Genomic DNA, 24,355 nt, shown 5'->3' on the forward strand with positions numbered 1-24,355 from the left:
CTGAGGTGGACTTGGATTTGGGGTAGGTGAGACGGGTGCAGGGGTGGCTCTTCAGTTCAGTACCGTATGGTTGAAAGTGAGAGAAGCCCCAGCCAAACTTGCTCTAATCAAAAGAGAATCGTTTGGCTCCTATAACTAGGTTTAAATGTGACTCTTCAGGCACACAGCAGGGGTTCAAATAATGCCCTTACAATCCATCTTTTTCTCATCTCCTGGCTCCGTGTTCCTCTGTGTTGGCATCGTTCAGGCAGGTTCCCCTCCTGCATGGTGATAAGAATGCCTCCCACCCTCCATGTGTGCATGCACGCTGATGCATGCTCAGTCCATACAGTCATGTCTGATCCTTTGCGACCCTACGGACTGTAGCCCGACAGTCCTGTCCATGAGATTCTCCAGGCAAGAATACTGCCGTGGGTTGCCATTTCCTCCTCCAGAGGATCTTCCCCACCCTGGGATTGAACCTGCATCTCTTATGTTTCCTGCATTGGCAGGTGGGTCTTTACCGCTAGCACCACATCTCCACCCCCCGTATCTTCCTCCAACCTCTCTGTGCTAGGCTTCCATTGTCTGTCCAGCCACTCCCAGTAAAGACAGTACCTTTTTCTTGAGTTTTTAGGAAAAGTCCTCATGGGACTCCATCTGGATTGGTTGGTAGGCCAATTCCTAAACAAGTTCTCTGCAGGGGCCAGAGAACTAATTAGCTGGGCCTGCCTGGATCACGTGTCCACTTGTGGAGTCAGAGAATGGGGAGAGTGCCCCACCTGAATTCCTGGGGTAAAGCTGGAGATTCCTCCTGAAGACACAGGACCTGGAAGACCCTGGGTGGACGTTATCAGAGACTATAACAAACACACAGCTCTAGTTCAGAGGCAGCCAGGTAAAGTTAAAGTTAGTGTTAGAGGCTGATTCCCAACGAACCATTTCTGCTGCTCCTATTTTCATCTCTTTTTGGTGAAGACTAACGTGGAATTGAATGCAGACTTTCCCTTGGCCCTTGTTTTTGAAAAGTTCCTTCCCTCACTGCACTCCTGGTTGCTAAACATCCTGCCAATTGTTACTGTTCTGTCAGAACCCAAAGGTGGGGTGTCATTATTCAGGGCTGGTGGACCAGGCAGGAAAGCGTGTGCTGGACAAGACCCCAAACCTGTGGCGTGTCTTGCCGTCTCCAGCCAGTGAATGCAGGCTTGTACAGAGGCTTAGATGTGACTGGCCTGCTTCATGGTTGCAGGGGAGGGGGAGGCGGTGGTTAAGAACTAACTCCTAAAGCTGTGCGTGTCTACAAGCAGCCCTTACAAACCAGGAAGACAACCACGTCAACCTGCAGGGGAGCTTCATTCATTCATACATTCAGCAAGCTTTTTTTTTTTTTTTTTGAGAATGTCTGTGTCGAGCTCTGTTTTGGCCACTGGGAATACAAAAGACAAAGGAGATTCAGATAGTTGAAGGGTCAATTTTTTGTTGTTGTTTTTTGTTTTACTGGGGAAACATGCACAGAAACAGAAAATTCATAAAACTGTGTGGTTAGTGGTGAGAGAGGGGCCCAGGGAAATCCAAGAGTGAACAAGGGGTGTGGCTGGGAAATTCTCCTGGAAGAGGTGAGAAAAATATGCCTCCTGTAGGTCAAGGACTTGGTTTTGGAATCAGGGTGAATCAACCTAAAACTACTTTTTGGTTTCAAATAGCAGAAAATGCAGCTTAAACTGAATTCAGGAATAGAATTTTTATTTTCTCTTGTAACTGAAAGTCCAAAAGAAAGATGTTTGATAGAGAGGTTCACCATGTCTTCCGGACTGGGGTTCCATTTCTCTGCCTTTCCTTCAACTCTGCTATCCTCCATGGGTCAGCTTCTTTCTTAGAGGTGGGCTTCACTCATGGAAATAAAAAGGCTGCAGCAGATCCAGACCTGACATCCACACACCACGCGGTGCAGGTGACTTCACATTCTAAGCAGACCTTCTGCCATCCACTCAGTTGCACAGGCCTCATTCACGTGCCTGCCTCTGATGCAGTAACTGTGGTCAGGAGCGTAGAACACGGTGACCTCTTATCGTAGGTCACAGCTCTGCCCCTGGAGCTAGGGGTAGTGTCAGATGTTTGGAATGGAGAAATGAATGCAGCCAACATGCATCTGCTCTTCATGGGAAGCAGAATGCCCACCTGAGCTTGCTGAAACTTTCATCAGCACACACTGGCATTGGTTCTAGCTGAGTCTTCAGTGAAGTCTTATAACCAAGAAGGGAGCAAAGGGGCTCTCAGCTTCTGAAAACCATGAGACAAAAAACCTGTTCTTCAAAGAAAGTTGTATCATGCTAAGTCACGTCACTCGTGTCTGACTCTTTGTGACCCCCATGTACTGTAGCCTGCCAGCCTCCTCTGTCCACGGGATTTTCCAGGCAAGAATACTGGGGTGAGTTGTTGCCATTTCCTCTTCCAGGGGTCCTCCTGACCCAGGGATCGAACCTGCATCTCTTACATCTCCTACACCAGCAGGCAGGTTGTTTACCACTAGTGCCACCTGGGAAGCCCGTATGAGCCTTCATCATACCCTGGCATCTGTGATGCTTTGAACCAAAGCCTCATCTGGCTTGGCCAGTCACCCTATCTTGGAGAACTGGGGCAGGAGTGCATCACCCAGTATAACTGATGCTGCAGTTTCAGTGACCCCCTCAAATCTCACTGGCTGCATACTAGTCCACCATGGGTCATGCTGAGCCCCCAGGGCAATGGTCTTCCATGGGGTGACTTAGGGATCCAGGCAGAAGGAGTAAGTCTCCATCATCCTGAACCTCCACTCCCGGAATGCTGCTGTTGTTTAGTCGCTCAGTCATGTCTGACTGTGCGACCCCATGGACTGCAGCACGCTGGGCTTCCCTGTCCTTCACCATCTCCCAGAGCTTGCTCAGACTCATATCCATTGAGTCAATGATGCCATCCAACCATCTCGTCCTCTGTCGTCCCCTTTTCCTCCTGCCTTCTATCTTTCCCAGCATCTGGGTCTTTTCCAATGAGTCGTCTGGCTGTTCATATCAGGTGGTCATTGTATTAGAGCTTCAGCATCAGTCCTTCCAATGAATATTCAGGACTAATTTCTTTTAGGATCCACTGGTTTGATCTCCTTGCTGTCCAAGGGACTCTCAAGCATCTTCTCCAGCATCACAGTTGCTCAATCTGTTTGTCCCTTTGCAACCACATGGACTGTAACCTCTGTCCATGAAATTCTCCAGGCAAGAATACTGGAGTACGTAGCCATTCAGTTTTCCAGGGAATCTTCCCAAAGCAGGGATCAAACCCAGGTCTCCTGCACTGCAGGCAGATTCTTTACCATCTGAGCCAGTAGGGAAGCCCCTCCCAAAATGTACACCCTCCTAGAACAGAACAACGAGGGAAAAGCCAGCTGGAGAGTCAAACCCTGGAAGTTAAATGCCTCCACCCAGAAGTGACACCCAACTCTTTTGCTCACACTCCACTGACTAAGATAGGTCACATGGTCACATCTAACATCAAGGGGCAGGTGAGTGTCTGTACCCAGAAACAGAGACGTGCATGGTGGTGAATGTGGAGATGCCTGAGACGGTGGAATTCCTGGGTTCCTCCAGTGAGAGAGCGGAGAGCTGTGCCAGGTGCCTGCCTGCCTACTTCCCTTCAACCAGTCTTCTGTGATTCCAGCTGCCACACGCTGGAGCTTGTTTCCAGAGGGGGAGGAGACTGGCAATGGAAAGATTAGCCGCTCCCTGGGTTCCACACAGGGATCAGTATTTTGAATAGTACTTTGTGAGTTCAGCCTCAAAGTAAATGGTTAATTCATCTTGTATCAACAGCACTGTGATTCATAATGTAAACTTGGAGAATCCTTGATGTTTCAGGCCCACATTCCTTTTAATTTGGCTCTGCATTCTTTTAAAGCCACAGCGTGCTCACTTAATAGAATGCAGCATGCAAATGCACAAGTTTTTGCCTGGAGGCGATTTAGCCTGGCTGTTTCAATGGATGTCTTCTTTCAAGTGTATATTCTTTCTTAAATTATTTACTGGGTAAACACACTTTGCATTTTCAAAAGGGAGATTAAGACTGCTTGCTGCAGACCTAGTGGAACATAAAGCCCCCACCGCCCCCATCCCCAACCCTGTCCAAAGTTAGAAAGTAGTTAGTTTGGGCTTCCCCCAAAGTTCCTTCTCTGCCTCTCAAGCTGGGAACCCCACTTCCTGGCTTGTGGTTCTGACTCTCTCTGGACTCTGCATTCCTTTCTGCTTCGCCTGCAGCCATACCTGCCAGCAGCCCCTGGCCGGGACTGTACTCCAGGCCTCCTCACAGATGGGGGCCTCCGATGCCAGCCCATGTTTCCCCGTCCAGGCTGGCTCGGTCTTATTCACCCAAGGGCCCCAGTGGCTCACTTTTCTGGTCCTTAGAGGTGCTGTATCCATCACCTTTGAGGCCCAAAGCTGGGTTGGTGGCTGGGCCAGGGTCAGTCTCATTTCCAACTCTGTGAACACCAATTCTCTTTATTTACTTATTTATTTGCCCCTCTGCACCATTCATCCCAAATATTTGCCAGCCTTTGGTTGAAAGCAAACCTTCTCTCCTGCTGGCCTCTTCCACTGCTGGCACCCAGTTCCATGAGGACCATCCCTTCTCCCCACTTCAGGGAGAAGAACACTGTACTCCCAGCAGTACAGTGTTCCATCTTTGGGGACTTTTTTGTTTATTCTCTTAGTTGCTCAGTCGTGTCCAACTCTTTGTGACCCCATGGACGGTAGCCTGCCAGGCTCTTCTGTCCATGGGATTTCCCAGGCAAGAATACTGGAGAGGGTTGCCATTTCCTTCTCCAGGGGGTCTTCCCGACCCGGGATCAAACCTACATCTCTTGGCATTGGCAGGGGGTTTCTTTACCACTGAGCCACCAGAGAAGCACTTTGGGGGATTTACCTCAGCTTTTAACTTCAGGTTTTTCTGTGTAGACTCCCTGAGATTTTCCTGCGAAGTAAATTTGCTCAGATTTCTTCTCCATTCCTTTGAATGGAATGATTACAATTGCAGTTCTTTCATTGCCCTCCTTTGGATGGATTTCCTGGGGACCTACTTGCCAGTCGCCATGACTTGTGCTGGGGCTGCAGAGGTGACGGTGCCAGGAACCGAGGATGCACCAATGTCTTTCGGAACCTCTGTGAGCCCGTGGCACCCTTCTTGGGATCAGGTGTGTGTGCGCTGAGTGAATTAAAGATACGACCCATTAGGAAAGATCATGAGTGAAACCCACTCCTCCTTGCCTAGAGATGAGGGAAACCCAATTAGGAAGACCAGGAAAGAGCTGAGGATTTAGGGATCCCTGTGTCTTCATTTTTCTAACCATACCTCAGATTAAACAAGTAACACTCACAGTTAATCCTTTATAAATTAGCATCATGGATGCCTTGGGGCCCTCAACCCACAAATAAAATGGTTGTCAACCAAGAGACACACTACCGTATATTACTTAAGGCAGAATTTTAAAGAGTTTTCATGCTTTTAATCTGTTTCACTGCTGAGTTTCAATTTTGCTGATTTCCTTTGCAAGTCTGTTGTGGGTGACTGTGGTAAATAAGAGATTTTGACAGTGACTCGGGCAAACGGGATGGGTAGGGACAGTTCTGAAGACTTCTGTCCCTTCCCGAAAGAAGGGGGGCAAAATCCATTTAGGTTTTAAATCAAGCCACCACATCGCACTGATTAGTGTTCGTAATTAGCTTCACTTTTAACAAGCCGTGAAGTCCCGTTTTTATTTCTTTATTTTGGGGACAGAGGATCTTCCTGGCTCCTGAGTAAATATGGCCTGTTAAGTCTGAATTAGCTGTCATCACAGAAGAATTAATGTCAGGGTGCAGCCTTTCTAGTGGAGAAGGGAAGAAGCAAACGAGACAGATCTTAGCTGAGCCTTACGTGATAAATGAGGACCAGGCGAATCATTCATCTCCTTCGAGGAAAGTGGACACAGGCACTGAGGCAGTTTTGCGGAAGACGTGTCAGCAAATGTGATCATTTTGTAACCTGTCAGGAGGAGAGAGCTGGTCCTTCGGGGGGGCCACAAGGGAGTGGGTTTGTCTGATGTGACTGTCTCTGTCCATCCATTTAGGCTTGGGGAGGAAGGGGGTGGGCGAGGGAGAATCCAGCTGAAACCACAAGGATGCTATCATCCTTCTGAGAAAGAAGCTCATGCAGAAGCTAGAAAAGACTGTGAACACCTTGTAAAGATTTCTTCTCAAAGATGTGAGGTTAGGAGGGTGGGGTCTCTGTTAAACTGGGGTCTGTGTGGTCCCACCTATCTCCTCCAATGGGAGTCCCCATCCAGAGTTCTGTGTCTAGACAGGCAGCCGAATTTTTTTTTCTTCTTCTTCTTCTTTTTAATACTTATTTATCTGGCTATGCCGTGTCTTTGTTGTGACATGCAGGATCTTCCATTTTAATTGTGGCATGGGAGACCTGTAGTTGCAACATGAGAACTCTTAAGTTGGGGCATGTGAGGTCTAGCTCCCTGACGAGGGATCAAAGCCCAGGTCCCCTGTATTGAGAGCATGGAGTCTTAGCCACTGGAGCACCAGGGAACTCCCCAGCAGACCTTTTTCTTCTTGATATTTGGAGGATGGACAGATGGGGCTTGCTATGAGGTCTTGATGGGACGGACAGCCGCCTGGAGGGCCCACCAGCCCACCTCTATTTCTGCCTGCTTGGTTTGGTGGGAGTGAGTGTGGGCGAAGCTGTTTGACCCAGCTTCCCTTGGAAAACCTCAGCCAGGGATTGTGATGTTTGACCTCTTTTCTCAGAATGAGGTACTGGATTATGAAACAACTTCATCAGAAGCCCTCTGCAGGCATTCTCCGAGCATGCATCTTCACTCTAGCTCTTCTTCCAGCTCCCAGTTCCCCATCTGCGTTTGGCAGAGCCAGGGCTGAGGGGGCGGAGTCCCGAGAGGTGAGGCCACCCCCCAACCAAAGTACACTGGGCACCTGGGCCGTGTTTTGTATGAACCCGCATTTCCATCTTTTTTTTTTTTTTTTTTTGCCACGGAGCACATGTAATGTTTCCTCCTGGCGTCACAGAGCGTGAGCCCCAGTGACAGACGACGGTTTCGTAGCCTGAGCTGCAAGCTTGACACTTGCTTCTTAATCTTGTCCTTTTCTTCCTAAGTCTCTCTTTTACTTTTCCCCGGGTATTTCTGTACAGGTAAGTACCTTACTGTGACATGTTTCCTTAGTCTTTTGCTTTCACGGGAAACACTGAGGGAAAAAAATCGAGGCTTGTCTCACATGTTAAATTAAAAAGAGAAGCTTGCATGGGGCCCTTGATCCCTGATAGATTACTACATGGGACTCAGAACCCAGAAAGCCCTCTGAATCACTGTAGCTTTGCCGTAAGCATTTCTCCCAGTGCTGCGTGACAGTCGAGGTAGAGTCGTTCATTTGCTGGTGGATCGTTTGGAAGCACAGAGCTGCGTAGTCACACACACACACACACACACACACACTCTTACACACTCTTACACACCTCATACCGGGCTCCCAACCCCCACTCATGAAGCCTCCCTTTGATTAGCCGACTTGGTCTTATGTGATCTTTGTCCTCTGTTTATCTGTGTGAATTGTTTTTCCTCCATTGCTCTCTCCTAGAATCATCCAGAACCGGATCCTGATCGTCATCCTGGGCATCGTCCTGGTTATCACCATCCTGACGGCGATCACTTTTTCTGTCAGAGGACACTGATGTATCTGCTCTTCCTTGATAAACAGCGACCACGGCTCGTTCTGAGTAATTAAGACAAAATGGTCACATGAATCATTTTCTTGCGCTGACAGGCTCTGAATGACCCTCCCCCTCTCTCTCGCCACTGTTCAGCGGAAGTGCAAAGACTGTAAAAATATTTTGTATTCCTGTTTGCATGTGGGTTGGTTTCCTTCTCTAGGTTTGTCTTCACCCAGATTTGTTCTTTACAGGGGAAGGCGAGTGTTTATTTGCCTTTTGGTAATTTCATCTCCTGACCAGAGCAGCCTGGGTGACCTTCTTGCTTGCCCTGTGGGCGTGGCAGGCGTCCGGGATGGGGAGAGGGCACAGATGAGTCAGTCACGGTGGCTTCTGATGGGCTGTGCTGTTTGTCACACACCTCTTGTCACCGATGAGCCCTTCTGTGATGTCTGAGGATAAAAAATGCAGAGACCAGCAGGGCCAGAGCCACTGACTGGCCCTGCAAACCAGTCCTGTTCCTCCCCAGATGTAATGAATATAGTCCACCTGCCTGAGTGTTTTCATTGTAAAGGTGGGTATTTAAAAGCAATTGCGCGGGAAATTGACTTAGCACTTTCCCCGTTTTTCTATGCGTTGTTTTTTTTTTTTTTTCTTTAAACCCAAGAATATTTTTTGCTGAGTCTGCCCAATATCCACTTTTCACAACTTTGATTACTGGCTGCGAGAAAGATTTCCTTGCCCTCCAAAAATCCCATCCTCCCCAGAATCTGGTGGCCGAGAGTGCCCCAGCTCGGTACTTCCTGGTGGCCTCCTCTCCCCTGACCTGTGTAGGCGTCTGTGTATCCTTTCCATCTTAATATTTGTACTGTCAAAAGGAGCCCTCATACATGCAGAGGGTCTGTCAAGGTTCTCTCCACATCCATTCCAGTATGTAAAGAGAACATGAATATTTCAGGAAGAGCAGGAACCTGACTCCATCAGTGCGAAATTTCAGATGTGATTGTCGATATGGTATAGTCCTATAGGCTGATCACTGGAAATAAACTTGATGGGAAAACGTCCGCTAACCTCCTTTCAAAGAATCAGGGGTCGCAGTGCGTTACGATAGGACGGCTTGGGTTTTTCACTAACAAATGTGAGCACAGCCTTCCTGAATCCACAAGGTACTCAAACCTCTAACGTGCTTTGTGATTTTCTTTGGTTTCTTCCTGTCCAAGGGAACCAGGGATTGCGTTCAAAATTAGTTCCTTTATGATCAGGCTCCAAGTTGCCTGAGCTGAGGTCATTCTCCCCCTAGTCATAACGCGAAATGTGTTTTTCTTAAGACTTCGCAGGCACTTCCAGGGTCCTTTCTATCTTTTGGATATAATTGGGAGCTTTGAATCCTTGAAAAGCAAACCTGTTCCCTTCATAAAAAATGCTAACCACCTGTGCCCATGGGCTGAGATCATCTGGACGCAGCACTTGATTTTTTTTTCTTCCCCCAACTCAGAAGAGAACCATTATGGTTTAGAGAGGAAACACACAATGGCAAAATCCACCCGAGAAATTGCACTTATTGAAACAGGCTAGGGCCTGCATGTGTTCAGATAAATCATTTAGTATTGTGTAAATAAAGCCGCAGCCTTTACTTCTCGAGGATGGTGTGGGATTTTGGCAGAGCGCAGTAGCCCAGCAAAAGAGTGGGAAGCCTGTACTAATTTTCCTATCAGCTTCAGGGCTCTGTCCTGGCAAGAAAATCTTTTATTCTGATAACAGAATGAGTATGTGTGAAACACATCAAAGAAATGATGAAAAGGCAAGGCAACAAGTCATCTCCTTCTCGTCTGGAAACTCTAATTGTGGGGAAGTATTCTACCAACCTTTCTGGTGGCTTCCCTCAAAACCGTTGGTCTTAGCTGAAGTGTATAATCGGTTGCCCAGCCACACCTCACTCCTCTAGACTTCCTGAGGCCACCTAGCAAGCCAGGTTGATCTGATGATCTAAACTTGCTGGCTTCTAAATATTTCACCTGATGTTCATGTTGAAAGTAGAGGTCATGCAGAAAAAGGGCGTGGCTTTCTTTCAAGCTCAATGGCAGCTTCTTTGGGGTTGATCTCTTTATCAGCCCTTGCCTGAGACTTTGTCCCAATTCAACCTCAAGAGTGGGAAGAAGGTAAACCTTCTTCCAAGGTAAACCCAAGATAACCCTTGGCCTAACAGCCCCATCACGTCCACCTCGAGAACAACCTCCTAGACCAGGATAGTGAGCACTTCGTAGGAAGCTGGTCCGAAGGCCTCTGTATCCCCGGCTGGCCCTCTCAGATGCTGCAGACAGGCTCAAAGGAGCCCCCTTTTAGGGGGAGGAACACTGTTCACCCTGCTTCCCTGGGGAGGGGGAAAAGCCCACCAATTCAAAGCCATTGACAGAACTGTGAAAGGTCCTAGGAACTTAGTACGTAGACCTTGATTGATGAATATCTCTAAAGTCAGGAGCCTTTGTTAAAAAATTGTGTTCAGCAGAAGGGTTGGGGGGTTGCTGGGGAGGAGGAAGAGGAAGGAGGAAGCCCTTGCCATATAAAATTCATGCAGACTAAACAGTTTCCCTGACAGAATAAATAAAGCGGATGCTGCCCTGCTCCAGAATCAAAAGCAATTTAATTAAAGTCTCTTAAGTTGTAAAGAGTTTTAAATGCTCCATGTTGAAGACGAATGCCGGCAAATGCAGCGGGCCTGACGTCAGCTGCCAGGCCTGGACTGGGAGGCCATTTGCTATTCTGTTTAAGGCAGGCTGGATTGTCTTATTTTGGAACCAGCTTGGTGGGGGGTTTGCTTTGCTACTGCTTCTGAGCCCTGAGCTTCAAAGGCTGAAATTAATGGTGAACAAAATTGTGCGGCTCTGGCCGTCCCATGCGGGGCAAGCCCATTGAGGGTTATCATTAAGTAAAGAAATAAAGAGGGGGAAAAAAGCCTGCCTGTTCCAAAAACCTCATCAGATAATGACCTCAGTGATTGGATTTTCATTACCAAACAGCATCCAGAGATTATCTACTCCATAGAAGAAGGGAGGTGGGGAGGGAAAAAAAAGAAAGAAAGGAAAGCAACTGTCTTTCTCTTCCTCTCTCTCTCCTTTTTTTTTTTTTTTTTGCACATCTTTTCTTTAAAACTGTCAGATCATTTCAGTATTTCAAATCCGAGGAAAACAGCCTGCCTGCTGCTGTATTTGAAGTTGTAATGGTGTCAAAAAGTCACGACTGACTGACAGCCGTCAGTCCCAGAGGGGCTCATTAAATCATAAAAACTTGACAAGGAAATAATTGCGCATCGCCAGCAACTTGGCGCCTGTTTAGACGTTTTTATTTTCTTTCATTATTAGTCCCCACCATTACGTTCATTAACAAATTGCATTAAACAACTGTTAAGGGCTAATGATTTGTTTATCGCTTTTTTTTATTATTATTATTTAAACATTAGCTGTGTCATGTGGTACCCCAGCAGCCTCTTGCCATCATCCAACTGAATATTTTTCCACTCCGAGCTCCAGGTACTGTTGGAATATGAAATAGATTATTCATTACTCTCCTCTTTGCCACTGATTTGGTTTCATGTAGCGTCTTCCACAGAGAAAGATGAAAACTTGTCAAAAATAGGTTATATCTTATTCGAAGGGGCAACAATAGCAGCAGGTACAGGCACACTTTAATATTTAATTAAGGTGGATGTTAACCCCTTTAAATGACTTTAGCTGTAAGTTCTATTCAAATGCAGAAGAGAAAAATAATTGTGCTTAATTTGCAACCTGTTTGGCAGGCACTCTTCATGAAGTTAGCTGGAAATTTAGAGCAGCATTTTTAAATAATGAAATTTCCCATCATAAATATGTATAGCCATTTGTCTACGTAGATGAGAATTAACTACCAGCCATGATTTCCTCATCTCTTTGGTCTGAACTGCTAGCCTAGTGGGGCACCCAGTGCTCGGGAGTGGAGATGGCTTTCCTGGGAGAACCGTGTATCCAGAGCCAAGGACTGTTGGTTGGTTGTGGCTGGGGCTGGTTTCCAAGGAACCTGTGAGTCCCCTGTCTCTGGTCCACTTGCCTCCCGCCTTTACCTGAGTGTGTGGTTGGAGGACTGTGGTCTGGAGTAAAAGTGAGTAGGGACCTCTCAAAGGAACACTTGTGCGTCCAGCCGGCTGGTGCTGGGAGGGTATGATGGGGTGTGTCTGGGCCATCTCTCTGTGGTCAATGAGCTCACTGCAAACAGTGCTTCCCTCATAGACAACAGAAGCAATGCTTTCCTGGGACTGACCTTTCGCCTCTTTTTCCTTTCTGTGACTTGGCGTTGGTGACGTGTTCAGCTTTTCCACGGGTTATGAGATTGAGGGAAAATGTTCCAATATCATTATCATTTTCCTAAGTCAGAAGTCAGTGGCATCTTCCAGGTTGTAACCGCTGGCTGTGTCTGGTCACCCTGTTTGATTCGATGAGTTCACGTAACCATGCGGCTGCTCTCAGAGGCCTGGTTCACTGGCAGAGCGGGGGTGTTCTGGTCCGTGTCAGGGAATGGGGAGTACTTTTCTCCCAGGCTCTTTCTACTCCCACCTACCCACCCTCAGAGAGCCCAGACCCCTTGGGCAACTTCTCCATGGATGTGAAGGGGAGAGATGGTACATGTTTCTTGCCCAGCACCTCTCAACATCACCCATGCAAGGACAGATGGCCCTCCAGGAGCCATGGCACAAGAGGGGCCAGCAGGTGTGAGCCAGGTGAGACCTGGCCTCAAGCCTCATGGATCACTGTGGGCTTAGAAACGGCAGACACCCCAGGGTTTGGGGGATTTCAAGCCTCCATTTCAGTCCACTCTAAATTTGTCACACGTCAACTTGCCATCTTTGTTTGGAATGGACTCCATGTACCACAGCAAAAGGCTTGCTCAGAGTTGTTTTTCCAGAAAGAAGGAAGGAAGGCTCTATGGTGAGCCATCCCCAGTCCGCCTCCCCAAGACACTGGTCAAGGTTACTGCCTGAGAGGACACGCTGGCCCAGACACTTGGCCTCACCCTATGCTCTGCCTCACAAACCTGAAACAGAAACTCAGGAAGCTCTCTTGTTTATATGGCTTTTCTCTGCCTGCGGCACATCAGACTTAAACCGATGGTACCTGCGAGAGGCTGCCCACATTATGTGAATAGTCAGGTGGCTCTTAGACACCCCTTTTTAAAATGGGGCAGGTGACTGTGTACACAGAAGAAAGTTCTTCAAGCCACAGGCACTGCACCCAAGAAGGGAGACCTTGAAGGAGAACCAAGAGCAGCCAGGCACAGGCAGGATAGCCCAGGAGAATGGTGTGTGTGATTGGAGCCAAGGGTAGATACAGGCTCCTGAAATGGGTGATGGAGCCAAGGTCAGTGTCCCCTCCTCTTGTGGAGGAGAGAAGACATATTGAGTGCTGAGAGAGACTGCCCATGTCCATTAGGCTTTCAGGTCAGTAACAAGGTAAATGTCCCTGAGCCAGCTTACCAGAGGCAAGTAAGACAAAACCAAGATGGCGGGGCAAACCAAGATGGCGGAGCAACCAAGATGGCAGGACAGGAATGGGAGCGTATGAGGCTGGGAGTGTATGAGGACATAAGAAACAGTGTGCAAGTTGAGGATGAAGACGGTTAGAGGGGCTCATCCCAGGAAACAGCCAAGAAGGAGGGGCACAGGCTAGTAGGCCCCACCTCCTGCCACCCTGGGCCCATCATCGCCCTCCTTCACAAACAACCAAAGGAGAGGAAAGGCAGGGGCCTATCGCCCAGAACCCTGACCCAAATCCCACGCCACCCCCATTGCCATTCCTCACGGGACTCCCACCAAGCTGTGGAAAAAGCACTTCCTCAGCCTGAATCACCTGCTACTCACGCTCCATAAATAACGAAGGCATCACAGGGAGAGGGGAAGCGCCAAGAAGCAGAGCCCAGCCTGTGAGTCTGTGAACCCGTGCACCCCTCCTCCCCTTCATCCGAACAAGGCCCTTTGGCGTGAATAATAGCTCAGCGGCCCCGAAGCCTGTATTGATCGGCCGCGCTCGCTGCTCCGCTGAGAGCTGCCTGGACTTTTCCTAGGGGCAGGACGGCACCGCTGAGTGCAGCCCACCCCCGCCTCCCCCGGCCTCCCCCAGGTGTGCTCAGGAGGGGACAGGACCGGGGGGAGCCGAGGCCCTGCTCCAGCTCAGCCGTGCTTTGTTGCCTCAACTTTTTAGTTTTTAACTTATGTTGCCAGGGAAAGAAAGTACCTGAGTTGGAGAGAAGTGTTTTGTTTTTTTTCACATGACGAGGCCCCACGGAGTTGAGAACGAATACAACCTTGGGCTTCAGTTTCTCTCCAGAAAGTTCTGCTCCTCAGAGGAGCCCTCTGCTGACATGCAGGCCTCCTGTATGCCCACCACAGGGCTCGGCACGGCTGTATTGCATTCTCCTCTTAATTTTCCCCATCTTCCATCACAAGGCAGGGGAACTAAGACTGTGACCATAATCCATTGCCTCCTTGGAGGACAGGAGCTGTTGCCAAGTTCAGTGGAGAAACTTCAGCTGGAGGCTGGTAGAGGTTGGACCGAAGCCTGCTAGCCCCGCTCCCCGAGGCCCCAACCACACTGCCCCATCCCCTTGTTTGCTTCTCTTCTGGACAAAAGAAGTGGCCAAGGCAAGGCCTGGGCCCTCTGAAGGGTGTACAGTTGTAAGATCAGCCAGGGCCCCTTGTGGTGACAGCTTACGGGCTGGGAGACACCTGAAACCCCACCTTTGAAAACTCTACTCCTTTGGGTTCTGACCTTGGGCCCTAGGACGATTTATGATTTATGATCCCGTAGGCAGCGTCTTCAGCCACTGATCCCCCTGGTGAAAGGTTGGACCTGAGGGAGACAGGGTATGGGGGAGAAGCGACCCACCACTGGAGGGAGCAGTTTGCAGCCTCTGAAAGAAAGAGGAGAAGGGACGGGGGTCTGGGTTCCCTGGGACCAGCTCCCTGAAGGTTTCTCTTGGCATCAGCTGCCCTTCTGGTAACAGATGCATTACTGGGGGCACAGCCTTGCCCCTAAAGTCCACACATACCTGGCCGGGGCCCACAGCTGCTCAGACAGACACGGGGGTTCTGAGAACACATGAGCTCTGCCGGGCAGTGGGAACTGGTCAAGGTCCCCCAAGCACCTCCCACAGCACTGCCTGGTGGGGAAGGGGGACAGGACAGGGAAGCAGGTGATGCCATCAGCACAGCTGACCTTGGAGTCCAGCAGACTGTGTTCCTCCAAGAGCTGCTCCAGCCTCCCAGCCGAGTCCTGCTGAGGGTGACGGGAGGCCGAGGCTGTTGTGATATACAATTTGGCATTTGGGGGAAGCACCCAAACGGCTCACATACACCTTGAGAAGACCCTGCCCACACTGCCCCTCCCTGGGATCTTGACACAGAGGGGCATGGTGACCCTCAGAGCCTCACTCTTCCTCATTTCCATCTCCTCTTCATCCATGCCCACCCCTCCCAAGAAGTCATGGAGAGAGCAGAGTTGGATGGCTTCAGTGAGCTCCTTATTGTCCCCAGCGAGACTTCTAAATAATCAGTCTCTCCATATGAAACATGAGAGGTATAATCAGATTTGTTTATCTAGTCAATAAATATTCATTGAGCATCTACTATGTGCCAAGCCCCAAAGACAGAAGGTCAAGAAAATGGATAAGAAAACAGGTAAAATAGTTCCCCAGCCCTGGGGCTGGAGGTCAGAAAACTGTTTTCAGCCCAGTGAACTGACTTGCTCTCTGATCCCAGACAAGTGACTCTCAGGGCTGGACATCACCTGGTTATGCCCTCGCCCCTGCCGCCTCCCGCTGCTGACCCTGAGATAAGGCGCACATCCATGAATCATTTGGCAAAGTCCTTTCCAGACAGCAGCGCTGTGTATCCGTTCCTCCTTGCAATTTCCCCGCCTACATTTGCGCAATTGCCCTATCTGAACGGGACTAAGACTGACTCTTTCCTGCCAGTGGCCGGGTCCGCATGAGCACTGGCCCCTTGTACATCAAGAGCTGCCCAGGAGAGGCCAGGAACAGGAATAGGGACCATTTAGACTAGGATTGACTTGGAGGATTTTTTTTTTTTTTCCTGCTTATTAAATGACAAAGGTTTGACTTAGCAGGCAATCGGAAACCCAAAATATCATAAAAGGAAAAAAGTTGCCGAGCGCCTAAGAGGTGCGCCACGGGAGTGGGGTCGGGCTGAACAGATGGAGCAGGAGACGTTTTTTCAAAGGCTTCTTTCCCCTTCTTCTCCCCTCTCTGTCCCCCACATGGAAAGGGGAAAATAGAAGCAGAATCCAGATTTGGGCACGGGGGTGAGCTGTTCACCCTCCCTCGCAAGCACCCCCAGACTCTGGAGACACTTTGATGTCTGGGCACATGGCACTCGGGGCTGGGAGACGCCCGGGCATTCCAGCCTCTGGACTGGCCTCCCTGAGCTCCTTTGTAAGGGCAGATGAAACACACGGAGTCCAAGAGCAGGGTATTGAAATGAGCAAATGTGGATCAGTGTCCCTTGAACTCCGGGCTGGCCACCTTGAAACAGTTTGGGCAGCAAAAGCCAAGCAGATGAATGAGCTTGGATTCACAGAGCCCTTGAGCTGTCTGAGCTGTTGGGACCATTTAGCCCTACCTGCTTGTTTTCAGATGGGGAAATGGGGCTCAGAGAGGGAGCGAGACTTGTTCAAGATTACCCAGCAAGTCCGTGGCACAGCTGGGGTGGAGGCCAAGTCTTTGCCTCCAGCCAGGCTTCTCTCTTCTACACAAGGAACTTGAACTTCAACAAGCACCACATTCTAGAGGCCACAGCCCGGCCACGGGGACACTGGCCTCCTTGGCAGTGCTGACCTTTGCACCACAGGAGCCGACATTCCTCAGCTCAACTTTTAAAACCATCGTGCACAGAAAAACTCAATTCCATCCATGTTGGCTATGGTCAGTTTTTCCTCCTGAATGTCGTATCTTCTGAGGAATCGGCAGGGAACACCCTGGTTCTCTTTCCTGGACAGGGAAGCCTGGCGTGCTACAGCCCATGGGCTCGCAAAGAATCAGACATGACTTAGTGACTGGACAACAGTGCTGCTGCGGTGCATTCACACCCAGGAACAGCCTGGCAGCGCGATCACCCAGGGCTCCCGTGTTCTCTCCAAGTCTGGCATCTTCCGTGTGAGCTGGGCTGCTGGTGTCCCGAGCACTGGGCCCTGCTGTGCCTTTTGCAAGTCATACCCTGTTCCTAGCTTTGGCTCCTCACCCAGCAAACGGGAAAGCCCGGCTGGAAAGTCTCAGGAAAGCCGGTCTCTGCCGACTCCAGTCATCCATGGCAATGAAAAGGGAATGCTCCTGACAAAGTGAGGGTAAAGGGCCCAGGGTTAAGATGGCAGCCTTGGCATGTAGAACCTTCTAGAAGGCCAGGAGATGTGGCTTACTGAGCTTCTGAGAGGTCTTGAATGCAGGGTTGGTGTCATGGGATCTGCACTCAGAGGGTCCCCAGGCTTAGGGTTTCAAGCTCTGTATCACTGTCTTGAGATTCTTAAGAGTTTTATCTTGGTAAAAGCTGTGGTTTGTAAATGAAGTCTGATGGGACAATGGACCAGGAAGTGGGGGGTTTGCACCTTGGCTCATGTGGTCTTGCGTCCCACCGCCTGCCTGTTCCTGGGGTCTGGTTCTCAACTGCTCTGCCTTCTGTCCCCTACAGCCCTAGCTGCACTCAGCCATCCCCTCCCCACCTTCACTCAGCATCCACTGCCCGCCTGTTCCCAACCTGGGGCCAGGCACGGAGGGGGTGGGGTCAACATGCCCACCCCACAGTGCCTTGGGGTGGGACATGGTGGCTGCAGCCCCTGCCCTACTCTGGCAGAATCGGGGTGCATTCACAGAGTACTCTGCAGGGACAAGCCTCTAGTCCCCCTGTTCCCAGGATCTGGTGTATCCAGTGCGTCCTAGGGGTTGCCCGTCTGCTGAAGGTTGGGGCAGGGAGCCTGTGCAAGGAGAGGCCTGACCCACTTCTTGCCCCAGGCTTGGGGCAACGCATGTCCGGCCAGCCACTGGGGAGGAGGAAAGGAACCTGACCTTCAGGCTCCAGGGCAAGTATGGGTCCCAAGTCACCAGGCAGGACTCAGGCCCGTGAGGGCCTGCACTCCCCGAGGAGAACCTCCATTGTCCCGCTCCGTGCCTGGGGAAACCCTCTCCTCCTTCTTCCTGCTTCCCTGAATCTGATTTGTCTCTTCTGGCCAGTTTGAGGCACCCTCTTAAGACCCACAAAATACAGTGTACAATGGGCGAATGTACACGTGTTAAATATGCCAACATTTGCATGTAAAACTGGCACTGTACAATATAAAAGTGAATGGTACCATTTGTGCTAGTAATTTAAAATTTTGATTTAATGTAGAAGATTAGAAATTTTTAAACACCATGAGAAGTCGAAAAAGAGAAAGAGACCAGGGAAGAAAGGAAACAGCATTTTTTCTTGCTTTTTGAACTAGGGCCTCCACATTTTTGCCTTGCTCTGGATCTCACCAATCACAGAGCTAGTCCCGCCTGGATGAGTCACTTTCCCTCTCAGGCACCCATTTTCCTATCAGGAAACCAGACCTTTAGCAGTGTGTTTCCCCGCCCTAGCTCACGGGCACATTATGAATGTGCACTTGGATCAAGTCCCTGGAAGAGATTTAGAAACCCGTTATGTGGTGTCAATCCCCAGCCTGGGAGCCACAGCCAGCCCTTCATTCTAGAACAGGAGTTCAGCCCCACTCATGTGGGTTTCACCACCATTGATAAGTCAGGCTCCACCCAGGTGTTGTGTCCTAGACCTGAAGGCCCAGTCTGACCACCCACCACCTCCCGTACATACAGGGTGGAGGTGTAAGTGCCCAGAGAGCTTGAACCTGGAATCCAAGCAAGTTGTGAAGTGGAAAGATGGCAGTCAGCCCCACAGCTGAGCCTAAAGTGTGCAAAGACCACTATTGATCTCTGCAGTCATCCATTCTATTTTCTGGCAAGAACCAGGATTTCCGAGCCTAGTATGAGACTCAGCCTCAGCACCAGGGAGGCTGGGTACCAACCAGGTTTGGGTTTCAGGATCATCTTCTTGAGAATGGTAACAGTCTCGATTACAGTTACACTGCCGGGGCGGGGGTGGGGGTGGGAAGAAATCTCTATTTCAGAATCGTTTTCCAAATCTACCATCATGGGGTATGGGAGGGTGGTTCAAGTCCCGAGTTCAATCTGCCTTGCCTGTGGACAAGGTAGAGTCCAATCGACCTTGAAGACTCACTATCCAAGGGTTGAATGGGTCCAAAGTAGCAGCCTGGCATATCCTACAAAGTCCAATCCCTTTAAAATGATATGTATGGAGTGAAGGAATGAATCCATTTAGATCCACTTGCCTCAGTGGAGTCCAAAGGCTAAATTGCATACTCAACAACATCATTTTAGGAGAAAGCAAAAATTAGATGACCCCTCCTTTGACTTCTTTTATAGCTTTACTTCTATAGGGGAATGTCTCTCTATTATTTTAAAGTTTTGGATTTTTGTCTTATTTTACCATTATCACATTTTGAGTGATGTCTTCTGGCTCCAGCTCAGCTTCCTCCAGATAATTCATTAGGCCTGTGAGCTGCTCGAGAGTGGGATTAGAACCCATGTAGTACATGGTCGCTTTAAACTGAGATCTGCTAATTAATCACTCTTCTCTGTGTAACTGAGCGATAGCTCTCCTTCCCTAAGGAACTGCAATTTCATGGTTCCTAATGATGCTGCGATTACATTATCTGGATCACTTAGACGGTGGGTGTCAGGAGCGATGCTTGAAGCCCGTCTCGAGGCTGGGGAGAAATCACTCCTAAGACCAAGGAGATGAGGAAAAGGAGTTCAAACGTCTGTTGCTAATTTTCATGAATGTGTCGCTGTTTCTTACATCTCATGCAGATGTTAGTTTCAAGTTCCGATATCCTCCAGTTCCACCGAACCTCACATTGTTACTAATGTTCACAGGGTTATTTTTTTTAATCTATTTATTTGCTGTATTCCGCAAAATAATTTATTTCTAGCATTTATTTTCATTAGATTTCTTGGAAATGTGCTTCTGCATATCGTTAGTACAAGTAATACATTTTGATTGTTGTTTCCTGAAGTAACTTGTACTATCTGATGAGTTAAATAAAACGCTTAATTCCAAAGTCTGTTATTCCCATCTTTTGCATTTAGGTTATTTATCTTGCCTCCCATGCCCTTTCTAAGTGAAGGTATGTTATAAATCTTCAGTCAGTTTCTTGTTACAATTTCTGGGCTGTGAATATAGACACTGTCATTTTTTTTTTTTAAAGGATGAAACTTGGACCAAGTTCAAGGTTGCTTTTGAACACAGGTTTTCTTCTTTAATTGCCCTAAGACGTGGTTTTGAAGAGATGGCATCACAAACCCGATCTGAGTTCTAGTTCCCTCACTGGTGCATTGGGATGATCTATTGAGCCTGTTTCCTTGACTGTAAAGTAGGGAAAAGATCAGCCACCCTAAGGACCTACATGAAGATTCAACTAGGTAACCTGTGGAAAACCCCACCAGGCATATGCTAAACGGTCACCACCCCATTCGTCTTGATCAAATAAGCTGATCTGTGACATCATGGTAGAGACATATGATTGGGGTTGGGGGACTTTTGAATGTCTTGCTTTATTTCTTATAAAGATCCTTCATGATTATGGCCTTAAAATACTTCAGACATGCCTTAGATTCAAAAAAAGAGATTCGTTTTTAAAATTCATTAAAAAGATATTGATCTTAAAAAACATTTTAAAATATATTTTAACACTAAATGTCAGGCATGGCACCAGGGACTGGAAAACAGCATCTACTCACAGAAGAGAGCTTCTGCCTTGCCCAGAGCCCATAGGCTGGTGAGGGAGACCCACCAGACAGTTTCCTGGCAATTATCTGCTGTAGGAATTGAGTCACAGAGAAACCTTGGAGAGGCACGGCAGTCTTGGTTGGGCTGATTTGAGCCTATTCAAATACCAAGGGTTTAGCATTCAGAAGGAAATCTGAAGACGCGTTTGAAACACTGGGAAAAAAAATGTTTGTTGATACGAACTGAGTGAAAGACAGCTTCTATCATTCTAGGTGACCTGCTCAGCCAAAATTTCACCGACAGGAAGTTCCCCATTAAATGACCATCTTTTTTCCTATCCGAGAGCAGGGGCGCTGTGAATTGTGTGGGCAGGAAGACACGTGGATCCACCCTCCCCCCAGGACAGGAGGCAGCGCCAACAAGGGGCACCGAGCCACTGGCCACGCCCCTCCCAGAGCAGCAGGTGATTCTCAGAGTTGGTTGCATGGACCGCCTGTCTCCTTCCCCCCATCTAATCTGGTCACCGAGACACTCCGCCGTGTTCCGAGGAAGCCGAGCAGCTTCACAGGACTCGCCTCGTTTGGATGCACGGCACAATGAATTTGTACCCGCCGAGCCTCCAGCGCTGATATTTCAAATCCTACAGTACACTAAACGTGAAACTTTTGTTCAAATTTCAAGGATTTTGATAGCCCAAGTGAATAGACACTGCCTATTGATTTTTCCCTTACAATGACTCTTGGATAACCTATTTTCTCATTTATTTTTAAAGACAGCTCATGAGATTTCATAGCAATTCTGCCCAACCTCCTAATATCAAAATCCCTCCTTGACCCTGAAAATTGTAATTCTGCTATAGATCACAGCTGCTGAATATTACCTTTTACTAAGCTGGTTAAATAAAATATGTCCAAATCACTAGATCCCACAAGCCGTGGCCTGCAATTGTAATGATCCAGGGGTTGAGGTTCTCACCGCCGCGTGCCCGCCAGCCCCGAGCTCTGCCGGCCAGGCTGACACCAAAGTGTGGGAATCGAGCACATCGGCTCGGGCTTGGAATTTAAGGAGGAGGAGAGGGAAAGCGTAGTTCAGCTAGTCTTCAATGATTTTCTTGTAAAACTTTTACAAGGGAGACTTGGACTGTTTGATGTGTTCTAGACAATCAGATGCCCTTAGAGTCTGCTGCAGAGTGGCTGGGTTTCCCCCCAAGTGGAGGAGGGGGTGTATTTGATGTAGGGCAAGTTCAAAACCCCAAAAGCCTTCCACGCTGGTAGGTCAGATTTCACTCGCAAGGTGGGGAAATACAACATGTGAAACGTGAAAAGGACCACCAACCCAGGAAGTCTTATTCCGCCGCCGCGGGCCGGCCTGAACTCTTGCTTTGACTGAAGAGGGGCCACGGGGAATTTAGACCAAGGGGGCTTGCACCCAACCTGAAACCCCTTAGCTTCTATGTCTTCCGGCTCTCACCACGCTGCGTCCCCTTTAGCCAAAGGGCCCCATGACTCTCCCGGCCCCCACACAGCCCAGCTTACTTTTCCAACTTACTGTTCCTTTTTCTCAAAAGAATGAAGGACAGCACCTACCCAAGTGGGTTCCACGGGAACTGTGAATATTTCAAAGCCAACACTTAAATCAAAAGTCATAACCTCTGGCTTTCAGATTGTCCTCTTGCCTTACCTGGGCAGCCCCCACATCCAGTATGGTAATGTTTTCCCTGAGAACCTCACTCATTACAGGGGAACAGAGTCTGACTCAGCAGAAATACGGCATTTCCCGACAGTGGTCGCTGGAGCCCATTTGAAATGCAGAACACAGCTGGCTTTTCCGAGGGCCTGTAGAGCGCTGTAGCTGCCTCTGCCCCTGCCCAGGCCCTCCTACGACAGCTGGACCCACTGCCTCCCCTGCAGGGCTGGCAGCTGGTCTTTGGCAGGTGACTGGTCCCGGGGAACAGGTGTGGGGAATTTGCTGACATCAGCACCAGGTGAGTCAGAGTGAACAGGAAACTGTCCACAAAAGAGAAATTAATAAACAGCAGCAAGTCCCCTCCCTCCAACCCTCAATCAGGATCTGTCGGGGGTCAAAAGGGCTACACAGGTTAGTGTCTTTCAACACAGCATATGCCAGGGATGACAAGCACGTGGCAGGATCATCTCTGGTCCCCCACCCCACCTCCCCATCCCTAAGTTCCCAGCCCACACTGCTAATTGATCCTGGCTATCTTTCATCCTCAGAATCTTCTTGAACCCGGCACTCCCTGCAGCCTCTACTCATCGGTGATGGTGAACTGGGGAAAGCAATCTATTTGCCTCCAGCCCACCACATTCCTGTGCCCACAGCATGTGCATGCCACCCCTCTACTGGGGGATCCCCACACCCTTTCTCCTGGCCACCTGCGTCTACCCCTGCAGGGACCCACTCAAGTCCCCTTTTCCTCCCAAGGGTTTTGCCAACCACCATCATCCTGCCTGCCTGGCCAGCCACTAGACACTCAGGCAGAGAGGTGAGTAAGAGGCTGGGTGTGTGGAGACCTCTGAGTTCTGGCCCCAGCTTTGTTCTAAAATAACTGAATGACTCTGGACAAATCAGTTTCCTTCTTTATCCCTCTATTTCCCCATCTGTAGATGAATTATTAAGACCCTAGGATCTGAAGGTGGCTCACAGCTCCTCCATCCTGTGACGCAGAATTCCTTGGCAATCACCTTACTCTTTGAACCATTTTGTACAGCCTTTTGTTACTTTCTTTCTCCACCCATGTGAGTTCCTGGAGAGCAGGAATTGCAACCTCCCACCCCCCACCCCGCCCCTGGCCCCACACCTTCGACAGCAAGGAGATCAATCTAGTCCATCCTAAAGGAAATCAGTGCTGAATATTCATTGGAAGGACTGATGCTGAAGCTGAAGCTCCAATACTTTGGCCTCCTGATGTGAAGAGCTGACTCATTGGAAAAGACCCTGATGTTGAAGAAGATTGAAGGCAGGAGAAGGGGACAACAGGACGAGATGGTTGGATGGCATCATCGATTCAATGGACACGAGTTTGAGCAAGCTCTGGGAGATGGTGAAGGACAGGGAAGCCCGGTGTGCTGCAGTCCATGGGGTCAAAAAGAGTCAGACACAACTTAGCAACTGAACAACAACCCCCCACCCTGACCTGTATTTCTCCTTGGAGAATCAAAGTGCTGGGAGGAAAATACTCAGTACCTCTTGCTGCATGTTCAATTCCTGTGATGCTGATCATCTCCCATGGAAGGAGAGTCCCTAGAAAGTTGCAGTGACACCAAGTCAAACCTTGTTCCAAGGGGATCGTCTCCATCTTCTACCGTCCCAGGAGTCTTGGAGACACTGTTGGGAGCTCAGGACAGTGAGCTGATGAGAGGTGAGGGAGACAGAGGCGATTCCATTCAGTTCAGCGGTCGATGCTCAGACATGGGAGTCAGGCTGTTGCTCATCCACTAGCTGTGTGAACTTAAGCAAGTGAATCAACCTCCCCACACCCTGCAAGTCAGGCATGGCCAGATGACCTTCGGATTGAATGAGAGAACCCTGGGGTGCACCAGGCTCTGGCCCCAGGCTGTGGTAAGTGCTCAGTGAAGGGAAGCAATCATCGGGACTTTAGGATTGGCTCCGCCCCACCCACCAGGCCGCTGAGACTGTTACCCCTCTGGGCTTGTTATCTCAGTTCAAGTGAACTGACTGGGAGTGCAAATGGGAATGAGCAATTCTTGGCCTAAAGGAGGAATTTAGAGCCTCAAGAGCAGTAAGGAGAGGAGG

The 24,355-nt window shown here is 49.2% G+C and overlaps 1 protein-coding gene across 11 annotated transcripts in view; it reads left to right on the plus strand.

Annotated features, from left to right (window-relative positions):
- The window catches only part of VTI1A (vesicle transport through interaction with t-SNAREs 1A), a 381,885-nt gene extending 360,383 nt beyond the window's left edge, over positions 1–21,502 (plus strand). For 4 of the 11 annotated variants that reach the window (XR_009733831.1, XM_061403479.1, XM_061403486.1 and 1 more), the window contains one exon: positions 7,638–7,723. Coding sequence is in view for 5 of the 11 variants with exons in the window: in XM_061403476.1 (XP_061259460.1) it covers positions 20,930–21,317 (388 nt within the window). In the remaining 6 variants the exon portion in view is untranslated. Of the gene's footprint in view, positions 1–7,637; positions 11,120–20,929 lie in introns of those variants that run through there. The other 7 variants (XM_061403476.1, XM_061403473.1, XM_061403474.1 and 4 more) reach the window with 4 other exon arrangements.
- Positions 21,503–24,355: the final 2,853 nt, after the last annotated feature.

This window comes from Bos javanicus, chromosome 26 (genome assembly GCF_032452875.1).
Source record: "Bos javanicus breed banteng chromosome 26, ARS-OSU_banteng_1.0, whole genome shotgun sequence".
Classification (NCBI taxonomy): Eukaryota; Metazoa; Chordata; class Mammalia; order Artiodactyla; family Bovidae; genus Bos; species Bos javanicus.